The 23,543-nt window shown below is 45.5% G+C and overlaps 2 protein-coding genes across 4 annotated transcripts in view; both read right to left on the reverse strand.

Annotated features, from left to right (window-relative positions):
- The window catches only part of OGT (O-linked N-acetylglucosamine (GlcNAc) transferase), a 51,544-nt gene extending 45,799 nt beyond the window's left edge, over window positions 1–5,745 (reverse strand). Inside the window, exons 1-2 of one of the 2 annotated variants that reach the window (XM_034781704.1) lie at window positions 5,535–5,745; window positions 70–250 (exon numbers count right to left, since the gene is read on the reverse strand). In XM_034781704.1, coding sequence (XP_034637595.1) covers window positions 70–250; window positions 5,535–5,571 — 218 coding nt within the window. In that variant the 5' untranslated portion in view covers window positions 5,572–5,745. The remainder of the gene's footprint in view (window positions 1–69; window positions 251–5,534) is intronic. The other variant, XM_034781705.1, reaches the window with a different exon arrangement.
- A 1,435-nt stretch (window positions 5,746–7,180) lies between these two features.
- Window positions 7,181–23,543, reverse strand: part of TAF1 (TATA-box binding protein associated factor 1) — a 116,308-nt gene continuing 99,945 nt past the window's right edge. The window contains exons 36-40 of one of the 2 annotated variants that reach the window (XM_034782696.1): window positions 11,996–12,121; window positions 10,266–10,364; window positions 9,855–10,005; window positions 8,987–9,164; window positions 7,181–8,788 (exon numbers count right to left, since the gene is read on the reverse strand). In XM_034782696.1, the coding sequence (XP_034638587.1) occupies window positions 8,566–8,788; window positions 8,987–9,164; window positions 9,855–10,005; window positions 10,266–10,364; window positions 11,996–12,121 (777 nt within the window). In that variant the 3' untranslated portion in view covers window positions 7,181–8,565. The remainder of the gene's footprint in view (window positions 8,789–8,986; window positions 9,165–9,854; window positions 10,006–10,265; window positions 10,365–11,995; window positions 12,122–23,543) is intronic. The other variant, XM_034782697.1, reaches the window with a different exon arrangement.

Consider the following 23,543-nt stretch of genomic DNA (forward strand, 5'->3'; position numbering starts at 1 on the left):
TAGATTCTTTTTTCAGACTAGAAGTGTTAACGATAAAAAGAGTATAAATGGACATTCCAAATTTCCTACCTGTCCAGTCTGCGACACTGGAAGTGAATGGATGATAGTAATAAAAGAACGCCAGTGTTATCAGGCTCTTGTCTCCAAAGCTGCATGCAATGTCTCTCTGCTGCTTCAAAGTCTCCTGCCTGATATTCACGATGAGCCAACTCCGCTAACCCTTGGAAGGAAAGCATACGTTTCGTTGGTTCTGGAGAATCACCAAAACATTTAGGGGGGAAAACAAAAAGTTAGAAAATGGAAACAAAAAGTTGTAAAAATATGGTGTGTAAAATTAAAGGATGAATGCTTGAAACTACGTAAAGCACTAGAGTGTCTGGCATTTTAAACTCCTAAATCTTCATTTCAACATAATTTTTATGCTTAAAGATGTCACAAAAGTAATGCTACTTTACAATGGTCTTCTTTTCTCAGTCAGAGTTGGGAAATATATTCAATAAGAATTTATAATTAATATATTAAAAACTGGTGAATTTCTGAAAATAGTCATTACTCCCTGCTTCTTTTCATGACATACAAAACTATCAAACTAAATAATACAACATACAACCACTGAGTTTTTAAAACTGAATTAGAGACTTCACACTGAAATTCTATTTGAAGAAACTTCTGCTGCAATATTGTATTTCCTATCCTTAATACCAAATATCTCAGCATGAAAACAGGTTGAATCTGTTTGCTTATTCCCCCACACCTGAAGCTAGAACCTGCTCATAATATTATAATCAGTTTCTCTAGTAAATATTGGGTGGGAAACAGCAAGAACAGTAGCATTCTTAAAAATAAAGATATAGGTTTCATGCAAAAATCAAGAAATAAAAGAAAGGGAACAGAAAGACTTTTGCTACATATGCAGACTTGTTTTCCATTAGAACTTGTTTCAAAGTTTTCATATGGTGCCACCAAGGCTCAAATAGTATTTCCTTGCCCTCACACACTGCTTATCTCATCTATGCTGAACAAAAACAAAACAACAAAAAAACATCCAGAGGGTGTTTTGGCTGACAGAGCATGCTGTAATTAAAGACTATATTCTCCAAGCCTTTCAAGGAATGGGTCATTAGGAAGGACAGGCTGTTTGGGGGGCAAGGTTGTTAAGCAGATAGAGTTATTAATTTTGAATGTCTAGTTAGATTAGAAAGAGGAGTTTTACGTGTTTGATAAATCTTGAATATTTTTGTTGTATATATGCATATTTTAAAGATTTAAATAAAACAGCACCTTTCTGAGACAAAGATCATGCAATCCTACTTCCCAACTACAAATCACAGCTACCTGGCATGGAAAATGAACAATCAGGCTACTACTAAGCAGGGCTTGAGAAATCCATTTGTCCCAGAGAACAGGAAAGTTGCCCTGCACCAAGTTCTGTCTGAACATTTTGTACCACTTATTGTTACTTGTAACACTGAAGATTACTGTAAATGAAAGACCAATGAAAGACTTCCATTTTTCCAGTTATTGTGGGTGCGCTACGACACCTTTGTGTAGCCAGTTTCACACAAACATTTTGCACCATAACCTGGTTGATCTTCATTTTATTAAATGTAAAACCCAAGTACAGCTGAACCCTCCGTAATACTAAGGACCTCAAACAGATCTAATTTACCAGGGAAGCATATAGGTACTACAGAAATCCCTGAAAGTCAGTTTCCCCTGCTTGTGAGAATCTAAAAAGTATACTGCTGTGTGAAAAGTAGGAAATTGTGAAAAAAGAAAGAAAAAGGTCAAGGGAATCTGAAGCTACTTATTCAGTTTTTTAATTCACTCATTTCAAATGGATGGTATCCCGTCAATCTTTCATTCAAAAATGAATCTTTCCAGTGCTGATCGTAAAGAGACACTCAGTTCATGTTTGGAAGGCTAAGCTGATTCAGTGTTATCTTCCAAGGGAAGACAGACAGCTCTAGTGTGTCTCTTACTGTTCATAGCTTTGACATGCTGCCCTAGGGTGGAATTAGCAACACTCTGGTCATGTACAGAACTATGAATCCCTCAACTTTTACCACACAGCTTTGGAAAGCTCCTAAGAGAAGCTGGCTTAAGTTATTCACAAACTTCCAAAATAGGCTGAAAGAATAAGGCCTTGGCTACACTTACCCGCTAGTTCGACAGCTGGAAATCGAACTTCTGGGTTCGACTTATCGCGTCTAGTCTGGACGCGATAAGTCGAACCCGGAAGTGCTCGCCGTCGACTGCGGTACTCCAGCTCGCCGAGAGGAGTACCGCGGAGTCGACGGGGGAGCCTGCCTGCCGCGTGTGGACCAAGGTAAGTTCGAACTAATTCGAACTAAGGTACTTCGAACTTCAGCTACGTTATTCACGTAGCTGAAGTTGCGTACCTTAGTTCGAATTAGGGGGGTAGTGTAGACCTGGCCTAAGTGGTGCTTCAAATTTTTAATCCTACTACTAGTCACAGGCTATGAAAGCTGGACTCTTCTTCGGGAATCTAAGGACACCACCATTCCCAAGAACTTGATCTGGTGGAGGACTAGGCAGCTCACCAGAGGATTGCCTAGACCAATGGTTTTCAAACTGTGGGTTGTGACCCATTACTGGGTCGCGGAATGAAAGACATTGGGTCCCATCATCGGCACTGCCCGGCTAAGGCACCGCACTGCGCCCCGTAAGCGGCCAGCAGCAGGCCCAGCTCCTAGGCAGGGGTGGGGGAAGGGGCGCGGCCCCACGGGGCTCCACGCGCTGCCCCCACCCTGAGCACTGGCTCCGCACTCCTATTGGCCGGTTCCCAGCCAATGGGAGCTGGGAGGGCTGGTGCCTGCAGGCAAGAGCCACCTAGGAGCCGGACCTGCTGCTGGCCGCTTTCAGGTGCTGCAGTCTGCGGTGCCAGGACAGGCAAGAAGCCTGCGTCTGCACCCTGGCTGCACCGCTGACTGGGAGCTGCCGGAGCTGCGCTCCAACCCCAGTCCTGAGCCCCCCCCAAACCAGAGCCCCCTCCTGCACCCCAAACCCTCATCCCCAGCCCCACCCAAGCCTGCACCCCCAGCACTGACCCCCTCCCACACCCTAACTCCCTGCCCCAGACCAGAGCCTCCTCTCACACCCTGAACCCCTCATACCCAGCCCTCACCCCAACCCTATATCCCAGCTCCATTGGGTCACGGGCATCAACAATTTTCTTCAACTGGGTCACCAGAAAAAAGGTTTGAAAACCACTGGCCTAGACCACATAGTCAGGTACCCAGTTCCCACTGGTGCTACCTCTGGTTGAGTTTTAGTCCTTCAAATAGCTGGTGCCTGGTTTAAAAAAAAAAAAATCCAATCCCTGCTGTTAAGCATTCTACTACTACTGAAGTTGCAAAGACAAGGAAAGCTAAAAGGAGGAAATCAATTGCTATGTACTACTGCCCTTAAATCAAGAGGGAAATGTTGAAATGAGATTTACACCTGTGAAACTAAAGGTAATCTGGTTTACTTGTTTGCTTTGATACTTAAGATACAAATTTTTATCCCCCCCCTGCCAAAAACCAAAATCAACAACATCTAAGTTTCATGCTTAAAACTGCAGTCCAGATAAGACCTGGAGGGTGACAAACACAAGGAAGTGGATCAGAGATGCTTTACTTTTGTCCAAAACTTGGGAGAATGCATTTTACTAGCCTGAGGATAGGTGAAACACACCCTTAGATTTCCTTCATTCGCCAACTCTTTCGAAAATGAGCAACATCCCCACTTCTCCCCACCAATTAAATTCAGGAGCACTAGTGCCAACCAACCACTTCACTCCTTTCTGTTAAATTTTGGAACTGGTCCTATTTGCAAGTATTGGGGGATGTGGGGTGGCCTGCTAGATCAGAGTCCAAAAGGAAATCAGAGCCCTTCTCTTTAACGCTGATATATAAGAGACACCAATTTATCCAACAAATGCACAGCCTTGCAATTAATACCTTGATCTAGAGTCCACTTCAACTCAAAGTAGTTCTGTAAGTAACCATGATAGTTAAGTAGATTCCAGAAGAGATCTTCCTCAGGCTCATACAGAACTCTTTAGCTATTATTTATATAGTCTAGTATAAATACACTAATTCAAATGTTTTCTAAAGAGTACCTGACTTTATGAGAGACCTTGATCAAGAATAACATGTGCTGTGACAATAAGTTAATGTTTATCAAGTACTCAGATACAGCGCTAACCAGCATAGAAAACAAATATGAAAAAGCTATAAAAAGACCCCAAAAGCTAATTTTTTTTGCAAAAGATTTGATCTTAAAAGCATTTTCCTATTAAGCTGTCAATTTATGAAATAAAGTATTTGGTTCACTTCAACGCATACTCCTGAAAGTACAGAAAAGGAACTCCTGAAAATTGTAATTGGAACAAAGGGGATAAGGTAGCAGGAGAGGTCCAGGCACTTCCCAAGAAATATATTTCTGGGCCCTAGTTCATAAAGCCTTCACACAAGTGCGAAATAAATCATGGCTCTACAACCCATCAAAAATGCACACTCAGTGATGCTTTACAAGAAATTCAAGCTATGATGAAAACTGAAATATGAAAACAAAAAAGAAACAATGTGACTTAAAAAATAGAAAAGTTAAAAAAAGTTTAAACTAACGTGGCCCCACAAATTGCAGCTTAAGACCTACAATTTATACTATTTACCACAAGTTGTTACAGAAGGGCACACTGAATTTGTTCTAATTTGTATGTTTGCAAGATCAGCGAGACACCTTGAGTTGCTGTGTGAAATATCTGGGGACTGAATTCTTCTATGCACACTTACTGAACCTCAGACACAGGATTCTGGAAAATTCCACCTTTCAAATTGAATCATTTAGTATAAACTTCTCAGCCACTTGGTCACAATACAGAAAAGGTAATATACTCAAATACATTTGTTAGTCTCTAAGGTGCCACAAGTACTCCTCATTCTTTTTACAAACACTAGTGTTTTATGCTGACACTTTATATGATTCATACATCAACAGGGTAGAATACAGAATACTTCCGTATTAGCTTGTGCTTCTCACCAGCAGAAAACCCTCCCCCCACTGCCAATGTCTACACCTCAGTGCTTTTATATTTTCGTTGAGCTCTCTTTAAAACAACCACATTTGCCGTAATGGCTAAGAACCCCCAGAAACCTGAGCTCTGGAATTAAACTTCAATTCTTATTTTTTATCAGCAGTATCAATATCCAAATCTGTCCACACGGACGAACCCACGGATGGCGGAGGTGGCTGACTGGGGAGAAGGACCCCTTTACCCCACGGCGGAAGGGCACGCTCTCCGAGTGCGGAACAGGAAATACCACCAAACGGGCCTCCACGAACAGAGGTCGCGGGGCCTGCAACTCCCCCCGCGCCAGGACCCCGCCCCGGCACGAGGCCTCCAGCCCCACCCCAAGGCCCTCCGGGGACCCGGGGCCTACAGCCCTAGCAGGGCGGCGATCTCAGCTCTCCCGCATCCCCACAGCGAGATGAGGCGCGGCCTGCCCGGCCCCGCAGGCCGGTACCTGTGCTGTCAGCCACGTTCCCCACAGAGGTCGCCATCAGGAGAGACGCCGGGGCAGCGGGCGGGCGAGCCTCGGGCTGAAGCTGTGGGGCTCCCCGGGCGCGGAGAGATCCAGTCAGGCGCGAACAAGCCACCGAGCAACAGCGTCTCCGAACTCCCCCTTCACGCTAAGGCGGCGGCTCCAGAAATGGCGGCAGAGGCGGAGGAAGCTACACGGCCAGGGCATATGGCTCCTAACGGAACTATTTCTTTCCACAAAATAGTCCGAATAGGTAAAGGAAGTCTGGGTGGTATAGAATCCTAGCCGATACCAAATCCAATTGCGGCGGATGAATCTGTTTCTGGAAATAACTCGCCTCCTTTCGGTGGACTCCCTGATTAGGGAGCCAGAGAAGCCTATAAAATCTTTCCACTCATCTCGTTATCCTTATCCTTCCGCGTGAGACCATTGCGACAAACGAGATCTCAGCGCGCATGTGTCAGGCGCTACCACCTTCTCTCACCAGCACATGGCGCCCGCGGCCAACTCCGGGTGCGTGCGTCAAGGAGAGACGCAGGGCCGTGGCGCGTGCATACTGGCGCCCAAGCCCTACCCCCAGGGGCGGAGCTTAGAGAACGGTCCGGGGAGGACCAGGGCCTGGTGGGTGACCCGCGCTGGGAGCACGCGCCCGCTCCCCGGACAGACCCTGCTGCAAGGCGCGGCGGGGCGAGGCGAGGCGAGCTGGACTCGTCTCGTAGCGTGGCCCCAGGGGAAAGGCCGACGGGAAGAGAAGAGCGCTGCCCAGCGCTGGCTCTAGGGTACGGGTAACAGGGCAGCTACTTTCGTGTTAAGTATCAGAGGGGTGGCCGTGTTAGTCTGAATCTGTAAAAAGCAACAGAAGGTCCTGTGGCACCTTTAAGACTAACAGAAGTAGTGGGAGCATAAGCTTTCGTGGGTAAGAACCTCACTTGCATCTGAAGAAGTGAGGTTCTTACGCACGAAAGCTTATGCTCCCACTACTTCTGTTAGTTTTAAAGGTGCCACAGGACCTTCTGTTGAATTTCACTCATAATTCAGAACTATTTAGATTTTAGTTTTTGACTAGTTTTTAAGAAGGAGTACCATTAGGTCTAAGAATTTTCCAAATATTTTTCAATTTCTCTATATACATTTTCAGAACAACAGTTCAGTCTGTCATAATAAGGGTATATAAGCAAGTAACACACAAGATCCCAGAATAAAGTGTCATTTGTTGCACTAGTACTGGGGNAGAGGGTCCTGTGGCACCTTTAAGACTAACAGAAGTAGTGGGAGCATAAGCTTTCGTGGGTAAGAACCTCACTTGCATCTGAAGAAGTGAGGTTCTTACCCACGAAAGCTTATGCTCCCACTACTTCTGTTAGTCTTAAAGGTGCCACAGGACCCTCTGTTACTTTCGTTTTCGCAGTTGTAAAAGTGAGATGATTTTGGTGTAAATTAATCTTTGGGAGAGGGGGGCTGACAGCCCCCAGCCCCTCCTCATAGTATGGATCGCTTATTTTCCGTATAGTATGTGACGACCATGATAGCCCATATGTTCAGCCACATTAATACCTCTCTCTCACACACCCACACCCCAGTTTCAGCTGAAAGCCTGTGATGCATTTCACAAAATGTTTACAACCCTCTTACTGTTACAAATTTATTTCAAATACATTCACTACCAAACTGTAAATTAAATAACAAAGTAACTTACATTAAAACAAAATGTGTCAATATCAACTGAAAGATTGAGAATTTAAATACACAAGTCAGGAAATTCAACAGTTCTGATTCTGGTTGGATTTGTAGCTACTACTATTTGTAGATATGTGCAAAGAAGGGATTTTTCCAAGTGCGACATAGGTATTTTGAAGGAACCCAATCACTAAGTACTCACTTTATAGTAGCTAAACATATCATATTTTAAATTTCAGTTTGAACACGATCTATTCTTCTCCCTTCTGTTCCATACATGGAAGAGCACCAACATGCTTACCTGGCAAGGATGGTTATGAAATCACAAATGGACTGAGACCTGCTCTCACAAAAGCTAAGGGACAGTGGAACAGAAACCATCCTATAATGAAGTAGCATATAAGGAATTTATCTGTATTTTGATTTTAAGGATACATCCAATGAACTATACAACAGAGAGACATGGAGGCTCTATAGCACTTCCTAGATGGTTCTATGCTTTCTCTTCATTTGATTAAAACAGGAAAGTGAACTCACTCCCAGATATTTTAAAGCACAAGGAAAGCCCAGAGAAATTCCTGTGCAACTCCTGGATGAAGACTTGGGTTAGCAGTTACGGAATTCCAGGACAAACTAACTTGAGCAAGGAGCTTCAAAAGCGTTCTTCCTGTGAATTAAGATGTTCAAGGCCATTAAGCAGTTCCCAAGAGACCTAGAAACCAGTTGTGGTAGAATTCCAGGGAATGCATTCATGGGCTGATGGGCCTGACTAATTTTTTTCTGAATATTTGGGGTACACTTCAGAAAATATAAAGGACCATGCCCTTCTCTTTAATAAAGGGAAAACAGCTGCTTTATATGTTAAAAAATATGCTTTAGATGTTAAATTTACTCAGACTTTTGTAGAATATTTCTTCAATTGTTTATTTCTTATATAAATGTATAGGCTGGTTAACTGAGTCATATCAAAGGTCAATGTAAGGTATTTAAACAACAGCCTAATATTTGTAAGAAGTTTTCAGTGTATATCTGAAAAGAATGAAGGGAAGTAAAACAGATTATAAACCTGTAGCTGGCTTCAGTAACTAGAGCTCCTGGACTACTGTGCAGGTCACAGCAAGTTATCTTTGTCTAAATCTTGTCATTCACAATTCAGATAATTTAATAATAAATATACAACAGAATTCTACTAAAATTTAAGTTATACAAGAAAAATAAGATGCTTCAAATTAACAGTGCATAGTCCCTTGGTACAAAAGAGTATGAGGGAAATTCATTCATCTGAATCCAGACCCACAGATTGCTACATCCCTCAGTAACAGGGTGTCTGGACAACTCATTCATCTGAGTCCAGGTCACTATCTCCTGCAATGGAGTGAAAATCCTCGCTATCTTCCTCATCCTCTGAAAGATGAACCTGACTTAACACACTTGGCCCACATCGCTGTTCTTCCTCCTCCTCCTCCTCCTCCTCTTCAGAGATCTCATACCCTCCAATGCTGCTAAAGCTGGTATCTCGTGTGTTGGACTTTGGATCTGGCTCCTCATAGCTGCCATAACTAAAAGAAAGAATGGAATCTCATTACACTGACATTTTCAGCTCATCTGTTTACATCCACATTTTCTACTTAACCTCTTACAGAAAAGTCTGGAGATCTGCTCAAAAGTGCCAGGACTTGGGTAGCTGAGAGATTCCCTTAGAGCCTGCATTCCTACCCCATTCCCTACAGTTCTATATTATTCTCAACTTTGATTACCTGATATTACTGTCCTCCATAACATGAGAGGTCTCTCCGCCATCTCCCTCATAGGACATCATACTCTCTTCATTCTCCATGCCCATTCGTGTGTTCTCTTGAAGGACATGAGGTTGTTTGGGTCTCATTGCACTGGGCTCCACATCTGAATCACTGCCACTTTCACTCAGCTGGATAGCTGTGCAACAAACAGAAGAGGCCTGCTTATTAATTTTGACAGAGCTTTTATACCTTGTGGATTGATTTGCATCCTTTTGTAGTCTGTTGAAAAAATACAATACTGGCTGATTTTCCAGAATAATTTTTCCTTTTACAAAAGCCATCTATCTGCCATTCTTGCACCGAAATAATTACCTCTTCTTACTCATCCATCCCACCATGTGGATCAGCCAACCTATCTGTGCAGCTTCAACAGTCCCCTTCTCTGGTCCTTCATAGCATGATCCAATGTTCCAGCTTTCCTATCCAAATATCATTTAAGCTTGCACCAGCTGCCCAGCCCACTCCACATGTCCCTCAGCATTACATCTAAGCCACAGGCCTCTCCTTTTCCAAGCTTCAGAGTTCCACTATCTGAATCATGTGTGAACACCCAACTCTCTCTCCTGCCCACACTTAGCATTCACTGCTACTCCACTTCATCTCAGCTTTCATCTAAATTCATCTGGTTCTCTCTTTCTGCTCTTGACATCTCCTTTGTAACTGCACCATAACAATCTGTACTTTGTAACCAATATACAAATATAGTGTCCTGTATACCTACAAAAGCTGTAGTGTATGCTACTATAATTGAAGGGCATGAAAACTGGCTGGGTTTGGGAACAATTGATTCCTGCTCAAGGCTGTGATTTAAAGAGCCAGGACTTACATGAAAAGGGATTATCGCCTTCTTCATCACTCCCTTCATCATCATCCTCTCCATCTGACATAAGCAAATCTTCATAAAGAACACTGGCCTGGGGCTGTTGTGCTGAGCCTTCTTCTTCATCAGCAAGGTCACCATCCCCATCTTCAACTTCCTAGGTCACACAGAATGGGAATGGCATAGATCAAAGGTCATATACAAGGCTGCTGCCATACCTGGCATATTGACAATATACTCAGTCATTTGTTTTTATATTAACAGTTTTATGACTTCAGATAAGTATCTGATTAGTCATTGCTGTGGATTCTGATGTCACTGAGTGTGCCAGACCCAGCAGACTTCCCCTGCACTGTGGAGTCTTCTATCATGAGGATGCAAGTGGACTACAGATGGGATTTCTGTATATATACTCACTGGGGCTGGAGTCTTAGGTTTCCCATCCTCATCCTCATCAAACCCTTCAATATCTACGTCAGAGTCTTCCTCGCCCAGCCTACCTCGTCCCTGGCGCATCTGAATGAGGAACACAAATAGCAATACCATTGAGGAAGGTACCAGCAGTGACTGACACTACAATGAAAAATCCACCCATGGAACAGGGACTCTTCCTAAGTATTCCAAGACCACTTAGCATTGTCTGCTACCTGGCTTCTCTTGCTCTACTCCTCCTAAGGAGTCCAAGAGAAACTGAGGGTGTAAAGCCTGGGCTTCTCTGCTTTCCTAGCTACTCAGAGTGGGCCACTAGACCTTAAACTACAATTTTTCCTAGGACATTTTCATAGGCAGTCAGCAGGCTCCAGCAGACCTTTTGTCAGCCATATGGGCTGAGGAGGAAGTGCTGCACACTTGGGGACAGAATCAACTCCCACATGTACTAGACACTGCCCACTAGGAAGCATGTTCAGAACAGCAGATACCAATGATATCAGACTATATTCTACCACTGATACTCTTAGTCTGCTGAGTGGGATGCCCCAAGATCCTCCCTACTCTCTCTCTAACAATATCTGCTGCCGCCTCACTCTGGCCACTTCCTTTCCTTTCTTTCTGCTTAATGTCGCTGTCCTCCTTCATTTTCATACTCACGCTCCTATTAACACATCCCTGTATGCCATTCCCCCCTCAGTCCATCTTTGCCCCCGTATGAAAAAATAAAACCAAACAGGTGCCTGTCATCATCCTGACCACTTTGAATATATGTTTTCTCTCTTTTTTGTTGTTGGCTTTCAAGGCTTCTCTACACTACAGAACCTTGGCCAATATTATTAGGAAGAAGTATTCTTCAATCAACATAGCTGCATCTACACCAGGGTTTTTACAGACAGTTATGTCGGTCAAGGGATGTGATTATTTCACACTTCTAGATAACACAGCTATTCTGGCAAAATTTTGCAGTGCAGACCAGGCCTCAGGGAGCAGTACCTGTCACTTCCTATGTGTCTGTACAACATCCAGCATGTTTTGGTGCTACCACAGTAAAAAAAAAAAAAAAAAAAATCTCCTGGACCTGCTGAATATTTTTTTTCTGTGCCCTAATCAAAACTAAAGAGGGACTTAACATCAGGCCTTTGTAGCATGAGTCACCATGTGTCCGTCCTGAGTAGTACAAGTGAGGGTCTCTGGCCCTAGACAGATTCTCTCTCAGCAGTAGGTTTTCACCAGTCTTTATTCCCAGTTGCCTCTTTTCAGTTTTCCCTTCTTTGCTGTAGCAGCCAAGACGCAGGAAAGAAAGCAGCTCTCTCAAAGGCTGCTCTAGCAATTGACTGTTCCTCTGCCTGCACAAAGCCCCACATTTCACTAATCTTGTAGCCCTATTATAACTGTCTCCATGTATCATATGATTCCGGTGTAATACCAAAAATCCCATCAACTACCAGAGCAAAGAGAGCCTTTTAACTCACCAACTTCTCCCTTCAAGGAAAGGGATGGGGGAAAAAAAAAAAAAAAAAAAAATCAGTCGTCAGACTCTGCTCCCCATTCTTGAGATAGAGAGAACCTTTTTAACCGCACCTAGCTCCACTTCTGCCAGGAAAAGCCACAAATGTGTCTTTGTCTTCTGTGACCCACAAAGCTAATAACCTCCTTCCAATAAGTTACTTCTACTTCCTAGGTCTCTACCACTTGAAAAATGGGAGATTTCTGACCTGTGTCCCCCGCTTCTCTGGAGTAGTGGTGGGAGTGTCCATAGCAGACAAGTTGCTCTCATCTTGATAGACTGAAGCATCACGTGACATACTGAGAGAGGTGTTGGTATCATACAAATCTGGTGGCTAAAGTACATGAGAAACAGGAGACGTAACTTTCTCAGGCGCTGAACCAAGACTTTGGAACTCTATCACAAGAGATAAGAATGACCCCGGAGTTCACCGTTTTCAGAACTAAATACAGAATACATTTGTTTGACCTGGCTCTCATTATTAAACACCTTATATTTAAACTAAGCAATTTACTCCTAAGAAAAAGTGAGAAAAATATTTTGACTTAAAAAACATGCATACTATATGAATGGGCACAGTATAAAAACAGGACAAAAAATATTTAGTATCATGTTAAGGTATGGTAAAAAAAAAAAAAAATCACACACCCCTACAACTTTTTGGCTATTCTTATATGAACCATCTAATCACCAAATTGGAAAGAATTCAGAGAACAGAAACGAAAGGAAAGAGAGGTTACTTACCTGTACAGTAACTTGACTTATTCTAGCTGTTTGGTCCCTATGGGTGCACCTCTGTAGGATGTACGCATGCCCATGCACTCTCTATTGGAGATAGTAAATAGTGTCTGCGACTGTACAGAACAGCACTTTGTGCTCCCATGTAAGAGCATACAGGCAGACTCCCAAGCAGTATCTCAATATGAAGGCAGGTACTGAGGAGGCAAATCCAAGACACTTTGGAGGACTGTGTCAGGCTCTGGACTCAGGTATGACAATGTAATATTTGGTGAAAGTGTGAACTGAGGACGAGCTTGCGGCCCTGTAGATTTCTGGTATCAGGCCATCCTTAAGGAAGGCTAAACAAGTAGACTGAGCTTGGGCTGTCACTCTATGAGGAGGGATGTATCCCAGCTACTTCATAGCATGTCAAGATACAACCAAAAATCCACTTTGAAAATCTGAGTGGAAATTGGCTGACACTTCCTCCTTTTGGCAAAGGATACAAAGAATCGGGGAGAGGCCCTAAAGGTCTCTGTCCTGTAAAGGTCAAAGACTAGGGTCAGAAGAGTAGCTTCCTCTCTCAAGGCATGAGGATTTAAAATACTGGCAAACAAATCCCTTGATTGATATGAAATTCTGACAAGACTTTAGCAAGGACATGGGCGCAATGTGACCCTGTCACAGCAGAAAGGTATGATGGGTCTGCAATTATTCTCCTAAATTCTCCCTTTCTTTTGGCTGAGATTATGGCCATCAGAAAGTAGTGTTAAGGGAGAGAGAACAGGTATTGGTTCAAACAGGGGTTTTCTTAAGGCGTTGAGAATCAGATTAAGGTTCTAGGGGAAGCAGGGTTCTGGACAGAGGGAAATCAATTATGTAAGCCCTTAATGACTCGGACCATGGATGGTGGGAAAAGACTGAAACCCCTTCTATAGGTGAATGGAAGGCTGTGATAGCAGCCAGATTACTCTAGCTGAGCTCGTTGACAGACTTTGTGCCATTAAGTCCATTAGTAATCCAGAATCCTTGGGACTGGAGCGTCTGAGGTTTGCAAAGAGTGGGGAAAACACCAGGAATTGAAATGTTTCCACTTCTGCAGATAAGTTTTGTGAGTTGTAGATTTTCTGCTTGTCAAAAGGACTGACTGAACATTGGCCGAACAATTTAACTCTATGCCCAAGAATCACTGAGGAGCTAAGCCATCAGTTTCAGAGATGAAAAGTTGGGATGGATCCCTGAGTGGAAGGCAGAGGCGCATAACCACAGGGAGATGAAGTAAATCCGAATACCATACTTGTCTCAACCAGGAGATTGCTATCAGCCCTCGCTCCTTCAAGGTAGCACACCGGAACCTCCATATTCACTACTGTGATATGATTTTGATATGTTTTGTACAATGCATGTCCTATGAGGCATCATTTAAAAAGTCTTGATCTGTTGAGCCTTATTATCCTATTGAATTATGTGTGTTACCATTGTATCTGAAGTTATGAAGTTTTGTTATGTGTGTGTTACTGAAATATACTGTGAGGTTGGGAGATGCCCACAGCCAGCCTTTCAGTGTCAACAAAGGAGCACCTTGTAAAACAGATTGACACCAGGACCAGCCACACACATGGTGATGGCCAATCAAGAAGAATCCACTCAACCAGAAATTCCTTAGAGAGGGCACGTACACAATGGGGGCTACCTGACCCCCACGTCACAGCAAGGATCTTTCTAGCATCTGAAGAGAAAGTATAAATAAGGGCTGATGACATCACCATTTGGCCTCTCTCCTCCCCCATCTCAACACATGGAAAATCATTTGGAAGACAAAAACTTTGAACTAGGGAGATTGGTCCCTGGCTGAGAAGGAAATACAGCCTATGTATTAAGAACCGTGAGCATCCTATAACACAGGGGTGGGCAAACTTTTTGGCCCGAGGGCCACATCGGGGTTGCGCAACTGTATGGAGGGCCGGGTAGGGAAAGCTATGCCTCCCCAAACAGCCTGGCCCCCGCCCCCTCCCACTTCCCGCCCCCTGACTGCCCCCCTCAGAACTCCCAACCCACCCCCACCCCCCGCTCCTTGTCTCCTGACTGCCCCCTCCCGGGACCACCGCCCCCTATCCAACCCCCCTGCTCCCTGTCCCCTGACTGCCCCCTATCCACTCCCCCACCCCCTGACAGCCCCCCCGGGATTCCCACCCCCTATCCAACCACCCTCTGCTCCTCATCCCCTGACCACCCCCCCCCGGGACCCTCCGCCCCTAATTGCCCCCCGGGATCCCACCCCCTTATCCAGCACCCCCTGCTCCCTGACTGCCCTCCCGACCCTTATCCACATCCCTGCCCCCTGACAGATCCCCCGGGGACTCCCACTCCCAACCCTCCCTGTTCCCCATCCCCTGACCGCCTCCCCAGAACCTCTGCCCCATCCAACCGCCCCCTCCTCCCTGACTGCCCCCTAGGACTCCCCGCTCCCTTACCCAACCCCTCCACTCCCCGCCCCCTTACCAGTAGCAGGAGCTCGCAGCCGCGACACCTGGCCAGAGCCAGCTGCGCTCCCCATGCTGCCCAGCTGGAGCGGCAGGCCAGAGCGCAGCCTGTGCGGCGGCATGGCTGTGGGGGTGGGGGGACCACGGGGGCGGGGCCAGGGACTAGGCTCCCCAGCCGGAGCTCAGGGGCCGGCCAGGATGGTCCCGCGGGCCGTAATTTGCCCACATCTTCTATAACATCTAGTAGGTTGAGAACAGCTGTTTGATTCAAATCTTACTTAGTTTGTTAAAGTTAGAATTAAACTGTGTTTTTATTTCCTTATGTAACCAAACTGATATTTTTGCCTTCTACTTATGATCACTTAAAATCTATTTTTCCTGTCTGAATCTGTTTTATATTTTATCTAAAACAGAGAATCTCAGCTCAGGTTAACAAGGGCTGTTGAACATCCACCACCCTTTGCTGAAGTGGCAAACTAATTAATGAACTTGCACTACCCAAGGGAGTCTTGAGCAGTATAAGACGGTATATTTCTGGGGTGCCAGGCTGGGGTGATTTGCTGGTGCCTCTCTTTGTATAATTCTTGAGTGGCTTAAAGAGCCTTCATACAATTTAGCTGGGTGTGGGGTCTCCACATGGCGATTATCATAGCACCTGGAGGGGTTTGCTGCTTGTCACTGGCATACCATTGTGAGAGAGAGCCCCGGGTGAAGAGTTAAGGGGGCACAGCAATCCCACAGTGTCAGGTTGTAGCCCTGGGATCCCGTCAGAGTGTACAGCAAGACGCGGGGCCAAGGTACTAGCAGGACATCTCCCAAACAGCTATGGCTGTATCGTCTGTTGAATCAGAAAAGACAACATTTCGCACTGGGTCGGACTGCAAAGAGGTCCACCTTCAGGAGACCCCAGATTTGGCAGATGCTGTGGAAGATGGAGCTGTTGAGCTCCCACATAGGGTCCTGATAGAAATTCTTGCTCAGGGAGTTTGGAACTGTGTTCTGAAGGCCCAATTGGTAAGCTTCAGAGATGTGATGGGAGATGCACAGTTCCACAGTCTTAGCAATTCTGTGTATAAGGACAGGGCTCTTGCTCACCCTTGTTTGTGTAGTACATAGCTACCCTGTTGTCTAACATTACCCTTACAGAGTGTGCTGTAAAGGAATTGCTGTCAAACACAGCATATTGTCCTTAGCTCCAGGATACTGATGTGGAGTGATATCTCTTGGAGCCATTTGCCCTGTTGTGCTGTGGCACTTTATAGATGTGCCCCGCAGCCCAGGAGAGACATCTGGTGTGAGGATTTTCAAAAGGTGGCAGACATGAGAATGGGGTTTCCACACAGACCTTCAATGGGTCTTTTCACCACCTGAGAGAGGAGTCTACTACTTGCGGGGGCACGGTGATTCATTTAGAAAGACCGTCTGTTTGGGGTGTACATAGTCCTTAGTCAAGCCTGATGACATCTGAGGTGCAGTCTCGCACACAGCATAACAAACATGGATGCAGACAAGTGGCGTAGGAGTTGTAGGCAGGCCCTTCCTATTGTTTGGAGACTGTTGTAGGGTAGAGATCAGGTAGGACATAGTGGAAAATCTTTCCTTGAGCAGGTACACCCTGGCAGTTAGGGAGTCTAGGGTGGCTCCAGTGAAGTCTATCCACTGGACTGGTGTTAACGGAATTCTTTAGATTGATATGAAGGCCCAGGGACTGAAACAGGGCAAGGATCTTGGTGGTTGCTGATTGGGTCTCTTGGGCATAGTGGCCCCTGAGAAGCCAGTTGTCCCGATATAGAAAGACTGTGATGCCCCACTGATACAGGTGGGCCACTACTGCTGAGAGGGCCTTTGTAAAGACACTTGAAGCCATGGAGAGTCCAAAGGAGAGGATACGGTATTGATAATGTTCTGAGCCTATAACAAAGCACAGAAAGCACTTGTGGGAGGGATGAATAGCCACATGAAAGTAGGCATCTTAGAGGTTGAGGGTGACAAACCAGTCTGGGATTATAGTAGCTAGGGTTACCATCTTGAAGCATTGTGATAGGACATAGGTGTTTCCTGAGGTCTAAAATTGGCCTCCAGTAACTGCCTTTTTTGGGAACCAGGAAATACTTGGACTAGAACCCTCTTCCATCAAATTCAGGGGGAACTGGCTCGACTGTCCCCAGATAAAGGAGGGATTGGACTTCCTCTTTTTTGGAGAACCTCTCGAGAGGGGGTCCTGAAGAGGGATGGTGGGGAGAGGAGGAATTAGACTGGAAATGAATGGAATATCCCATCGCAACCAACTCCAGGATCCACTTGTCTGAGATGCCGGGCAAGTAGGAAATGGGACAGGGAGATAAGATGGCAGAATCGTGCAGCAGAGGATCTTCAGGGCCCTCAAAAACCAGGTCATCAAAATGGGTCTCTTTAGAGGCAAGTACAGGTTGTGCTGTCGCAGAGCATGGCGGTCCTGTTTTCTGGACCTCCCTCTGGGCGAGCTCTGTAGATCTAGTATAGATCTGTTGTGGGTGGTACTGGAATGGTTAGGAGTGGTGTGCTAAGGCTTCTTAAAACATCTCTGTTGCAGGCATGTATATTCCCATCAACCACAACGGAGACCTTGAGTGTTTAAGGGAGTAGAGTGAGGCATTCATGTCCCCACTACAGAGCTTGGGCCCTTCAAAGTGGAGGTCCTCCACAATATTTTGCTCCTCCCTCGAGAGGCTGGAAGCTTGGAGCCAAGACACTTGGTACGTAACTAGTGTGATGGCTAAGGACCGCGAAGCCACATCAGCAACATCAAGAGAGGCTTTCAGGGAAGCTTTGGTGACTGATTCTCTGAAATGAGGACTTGAGATTGTTCCCTTTGGTTTGGTTGTAGTTGTTCAATAAAACAAGTAAACTTTGAATAGTTGTTAAAATCATATTCTGCCATCAAGCCTGGGTAGTTTGCAACTTGAAACCGAAAAGCCAACAAGGAATAGCTTTTCCTACCCAGGTGATCCAAGCATTTATCCTTCTTCTAGGCAGGAGAAGGTCTGGCGCATGCTTGATAATTTCTGTCAATGACTGCATGTAATTTTTTTTTAATCTGCCTGTTTACAAGTGGAGGCATAGTAGCAGTTGTTTTCCATAGCATACGTGCAGGTGACAACAATATCTCATTGATGGATAGGGCGATTTTAACCTGGGGAGTGATATGTAAAATGCCTACCAGGAAACGTTGAGACTCCTCTAAAGGAATCTGGATGGATTCCACTAGATGGTTCATTGAGTTCTGGAGGGCCCTAAAGTTGTCTGTATGTGAAGGCTGTGGTGGCATTACCAGGTCTGGGGAGGAGGAGGAGGATTTGGTCAAATGGGGAGAGCCTTCTTTGTTCAGTGGGTCCCACTCCTCCTGGGTCTCCTTGGGTATGAGGGAGCACATGGTACCGGTGGGTGAGCCTACAGTGCCTGTGACTTGCAGTACCATCAAGTATTCTTGCTAGTGTTTCCTCCAAGGTGCTACCCTATAAAATTGGTTGCTGTAATGTGACGAGGTGGTCGAGTAAGCCCACTGGGAAGCTCAAATGAGGGGTAAGTCACCTTATAGAGCCGACTCTCAGGAGACCTTGTGTCCAACAATGGGTACTGCCAAGGCTCTGGCTGACACGGGTACTGAAGCCCCGGTACTCCCCAAGAAGCCCCAATTGCAGAGACCTTCAGGTAAACAGCACCGAAAAGCCCCTACTGGGTAACATCTGATGCCTCTAGGCACCAAGACGCATCAAGGTTGGATGTTTTTCTAAGAAATCTGCTCTAGGAATTATTCTGGGAAAGTTTTATGGCCTATGCTATAGAGGAGATCAGAATGGTCCCTTGTGGCCTTAGAATCTATGAATCTAAAACCGGGGATTTCAAGACCACCTCAAGGGCTCTGGTACTTTCGTCATCTCAGAGCCACAGAGACCAGCCAGACTGGCACCTAGCTCTTTCCCTGCTACCATCCTCTTTGGAACATCAGCGCTGCAAGCATGGAGATATCATCTGGTCAGCCTCTCCGGTACTGTATGCAGCATCGTTAGCCCTGCATCAGTCCCCATTCTCAGCTCTGGTACTGCCTCAGGCACCTACTGCCTGTTATAGTCCTCCAGATTCCTTTCCCCTGAGGATCTCCTCATCTTGGAGGAACTTAAGTCACTCCTCTTAAGGAGCCACTTCCCTGATACCGCTTTGACAGCTGGAGATTGAACCCTTTCACATCGGAACAGGATCTGATCCACTGCCTCCAGCACTGATGCTTGAAGCCCTCTTCCCCCTTCCCTCCCACCCTTTATCTCAGGATGAGACATCTGCAGACTCTGAGGTCTTCATGCAGGGCTCTTTTGACACCATTCCACCACACTCCTCTAGGAACATACCCTGAGAGGACTTTCCAGAGTTCGGCATAGGTCCTAGGTCCTTTGGACCTTGTGCAGACCTTACATTTTGACAGGATGTGAGTTTCTCCGAGACACTGGCAATTGCTATGGGAAAAAGACCCGAGGAAGGAAGCACAAACGTGCTATAACTAAGAAAAATGTAACTAGGAAAATAAAAACTAAAATAAAATAAACAATGGAAGTACACAAGAAAGGTGGGAAGTAGCTGAAAGCAGCAGACGCCACAATTACTCAATCTCAAGCCACAGACAGTTGAGAAGAAACTGGAATAGTGACAGATCTACACCTCCTTATATGCCCTTGCATGGGAGCATGAGGCTGTGCTCTGCACAGGCATGGACCTGCAGACATGATTATTTACAGTCTCTGACTGAGAGCGCATGGGCATGCACACATCCTATGATGGACCACCCATAGGGACATAAAGAACTGACTGAAATGTCCTATGGGAAAAATGACATTTTCTCCCCTCCTCTGACCAATCAAGGATTGTTCTCAGTTGTACATTTACTGTCCAATTGTGTTTTAAGTGTTCCACGGGATGGTTCTTCTATGACTTGGTTTGAAAGACTGTTCCACAACCTGACACATCCTACTATCAGAAAGTTTCCCCTGATATTTAGCCTAATTTCTCCCCCTCTTAAATTCACTCATTACTCCTAGACATACCCCTTTGTATGACCCTAAATCATTCCTGTCTCCCTTTTGGGGGATTATACCCATAAAATACGTGTCGCCTGTTATCCTTCTTCCCCCACACACCTTAGGTTTAATTTGCATAAGCAACGACTATTTAACTTCAACTTTTATTTTAAGTAATCTGTCCCGGCCCTTCATTTTTTCTGAATTTCCATTGTCTCTAAATTTTGTTAGTACTGGGTGTCCAGAAGTAAATGCAATATTCCAGGTAGGCCCACCAGACCCACTGTGATGTACTGAACCTCAAAGTAGTACCCTGTAACCCCCATATTCATCATTGGTATAGGGTTATGATATTTCATACAAGGCATGACTTGCAAGGTATCATATGAAAGGTCATTGTTTGCTGAAACTCACGGTTCTGCCAAAATATGTATACTGTTAGTGTGTATGAAGTTATGAGATTTTGCTATATGGCTGTTACTGAAGTATGTTGAGAGTTTGGGAGTCACCCCTGCTAGTTCTCCAGTTCAACAAAGGAGATAATCCACATCCAAACAACCATTGGCTAGCAGGGGAATCGTAAACAAGAGATCTACAATTTAATAAGACACAGTTGCACAAGCATCACACAATGAGGATTGCTCAACTCTGACTCAGCAAGGCCCACCAGGATATGTCTGGGCCAGTATTTTTCCAGGCACATAGACTGAGGATATAAAATAAGAGAGAGTAGCACCATGAAACCACCTCTCTCCTTCCCCACCTATGCTGGGAAGACAAACACTGAACTGCAGAGACTGGTCCCAAGCTGAGAAGGAAATTCAGCCTGCATATATTAAGAACTGTAATCTGCCTACAAATCCAGTGGGATGAGAAAAGCTGTTTGATTCAAATCTTGATTAATCTAATAGTTTAGGATTTGGATGCAGTTTTACTTTTATTTCTTAGGTAACTATCTCTGACCTTTATACCTACGACTTATACTATCTTCTGTAGTGAATACACTTATTTTAATGTTTTATCCTTACTAGTGAATTTGTCTAAAGTGCTTGGAGACTCTGCTCAAATTACAAAGGCTCATGCATGTCCACTTTCCTTTGATGAAATGGTGAGCTAATTAATGAGCTTGCACTGTTCAAGAGAAGGTCTTGAGTAGTGTAAGATGGTATACTTCTGGCGTGCAAGGCTGGGGCGATTTGCTGGTGCCTCTCTCTGTATAATTCATGAGTGGCTTAGAGAGCCTTCATGCAATTTAGCTGGGTGTGGGTCTCCACATGGTGATGGCTGAACAGCAGCAGCACCTGGAGGGGTTTGCTGCGTGTCACTGGCAAAGCATTGTGGGAGACAGCCCAGGCTGGAGAGTTAAGGGGGCCCAGCAGTCCCACAGTTCCAAGTTGTATCTTGGGGATCTTGTCACACCCATATAGAGAAGAAAGAAATTACTTGTTGCAACTGAGAGGTACAATTGCAGGGAGAGTTCTGCTCAGCTCCTGCAGTGCTGGGCAGCTAGAATCTTCAGAGAATTTTGCCGCCAAACTATCAAATATCTACTGAGTATGTGCAGACAGATTTTTTGAAGACTTACAAACTGGAACAAAGTTGCATGCTTTTTCCACAGGAATAGCAAAAAGTATATCCCTTCCAAGTTTCAAGGCCTTGCTCTAAAGCAGGCCTGCACAACTCGTAAAGCGGCAAGGGCCATATTACTCCAAAGAAAACAGCTGAGGGCTGAAACCCCCCGGCCTCGCCGAAACACCCCCCCCCCCCAGCGCCGCAGGAAAGCCCTCCCCCAGCGCCACCCAGCCCCCCGAAACACAACACCCCCCCCAGCACCACCCCCCCCACAGAAACAACCCCCCCAGTGCTGTCGAAACACCCCCCCAGCGCCGCCCAGCCCCCCCAAAACAACCCCCGCCCCCAGCGCCGCCCGCCCCATGGAAAAAAATCCTCCTTCCCCAGGGCCACCCTGCTGAAATAGCAGTATTGAACCTTGGTAATATGTTATAGCTGGTCCCTAAGGTAGTATAATTAAGGTAAAAGAAAAATGTCTTTTTGGTAGAATAAGATCTTCCCCCCACTTTGTAATCAATTGCCCTCTTGAATGAATGAGGAAGGCGTGGAAGGCAGCACCTCCAGACAGCTGCAACCCTTGGAGAGGGGCTGGGAGCCAGACCAGATCAGTAGAACAGGTCAGCCACCGACTCGTCGCTCGCCTCCTCACCCTCCGCCACTGCCCACCCGCTCACCTCCTCAGCCCCCCCCCCCCCCCGGCTCATCTCCTCAGCCTCCCCCTCCACTGCCGCCGGCTCCCCTCCCCCCCCCCGCCACTGCCCGCTCGCCTCCTCAGCCCCCCACCCCTCCCGCTCGCCTCCTCACCCCCCGCCACTGCCCGCCCACTCACCTCCTCAGCCCCCCTCCCTCACCCGCCGCTTGCCTACTCACACCCCGTGGGCCGTACAGTGAGCCCCAGTGGGCCGCATGGAGTCTAAAGCATGGCAAGACTAGAGCTTCTCAGTTAAATGATTAAGGTTTTTTTTTGTTTGTTTTTTAACATACGCAAAAATGCATTTTTCCTTCATTTTGTTCTTGGAAACAGGTGAACTATTTTTACTGAAGTTTTCCAAAAATAATTCATCTAGATGCAGAAATTGGCATGGAAAAATCTCAGCTAGAACAGTTAAAGTTTGGCAAAAAGTTATAAGCAACTGAAAACAGGGTCTCTTGTGGGATGCATCAGGCATCCTTAAGTACAGACAAAGATTCCAGCTCTGTCTATAACAGGGGTAGGCAACCTATGGCACGCGTGCCGAAGGCGGCACACGACCTGTTTTTCAGTGGCACTCACACTACCCAGGTCCTGGCCACTGGTCCGGGGGGCTCTGTATTTTAATTTAATTTTAAATTAAGCTTCTTAAACATTTTAAAAACCTTATTTACTTTACACACAACAATAGTTTAGTTATATATTATAGACTTATAGAAAGAGACCTTCTAAAAACATTAAGATGTATTACTGGCACGCGAAACCTTAAATTAGAGTCAATACATGAAGACTCGGCACACCACTTCTGAAAGGTTGCCGACCCCCGGTCTAGAATATACCTCTAAAGAACAAACTGTAGAATTCTGTGCCACAAAATAGTGAGGCCAAGAACTTTGCAGTACTCAGAAAGGATTAGAAATGTACATAATAAATGTACATAATGTTACCCCAATATCTGGGGTCTTGCAGACCGTTTAATTTGGGAGGAAAAATTGTTGATAGTTATTTCTTTGAGGCAATCTTGTTTATTTACACAGAACATCCACAAAATACTGTTTCCCAAAATAAAGAATCAAGCAAAAGGAGGCACTTTCTTTGCTCACAGTTCTCAGCTTCTAGCCAGCATTCTGCCCAAAAAGCTCTCTTGGCTTTTTCTCAGGGCCATTTTACCAGTGCTTTTCTTGCTGTCTCTGTGGCTTTTTCTGGTCCTGTCTGTCTGTCTTTTGGCTGCTTCTCACTGTT

The sequence above is a fragment of the Trachemys scripta genome, chromosome 9, assembly GCF_013100865.1.
Source record: "Trachemys scripta elegans isolate TJP31775 chromosome 9, CAS_Tse_1.0, whole genome shotgun sequence".
In the NCBI taxonomy this organism is placed as follows: Eukaryota; Metazoa; Chordata; order Testudines; family Emydidae; genus Trachemys; species Trachemys scripta.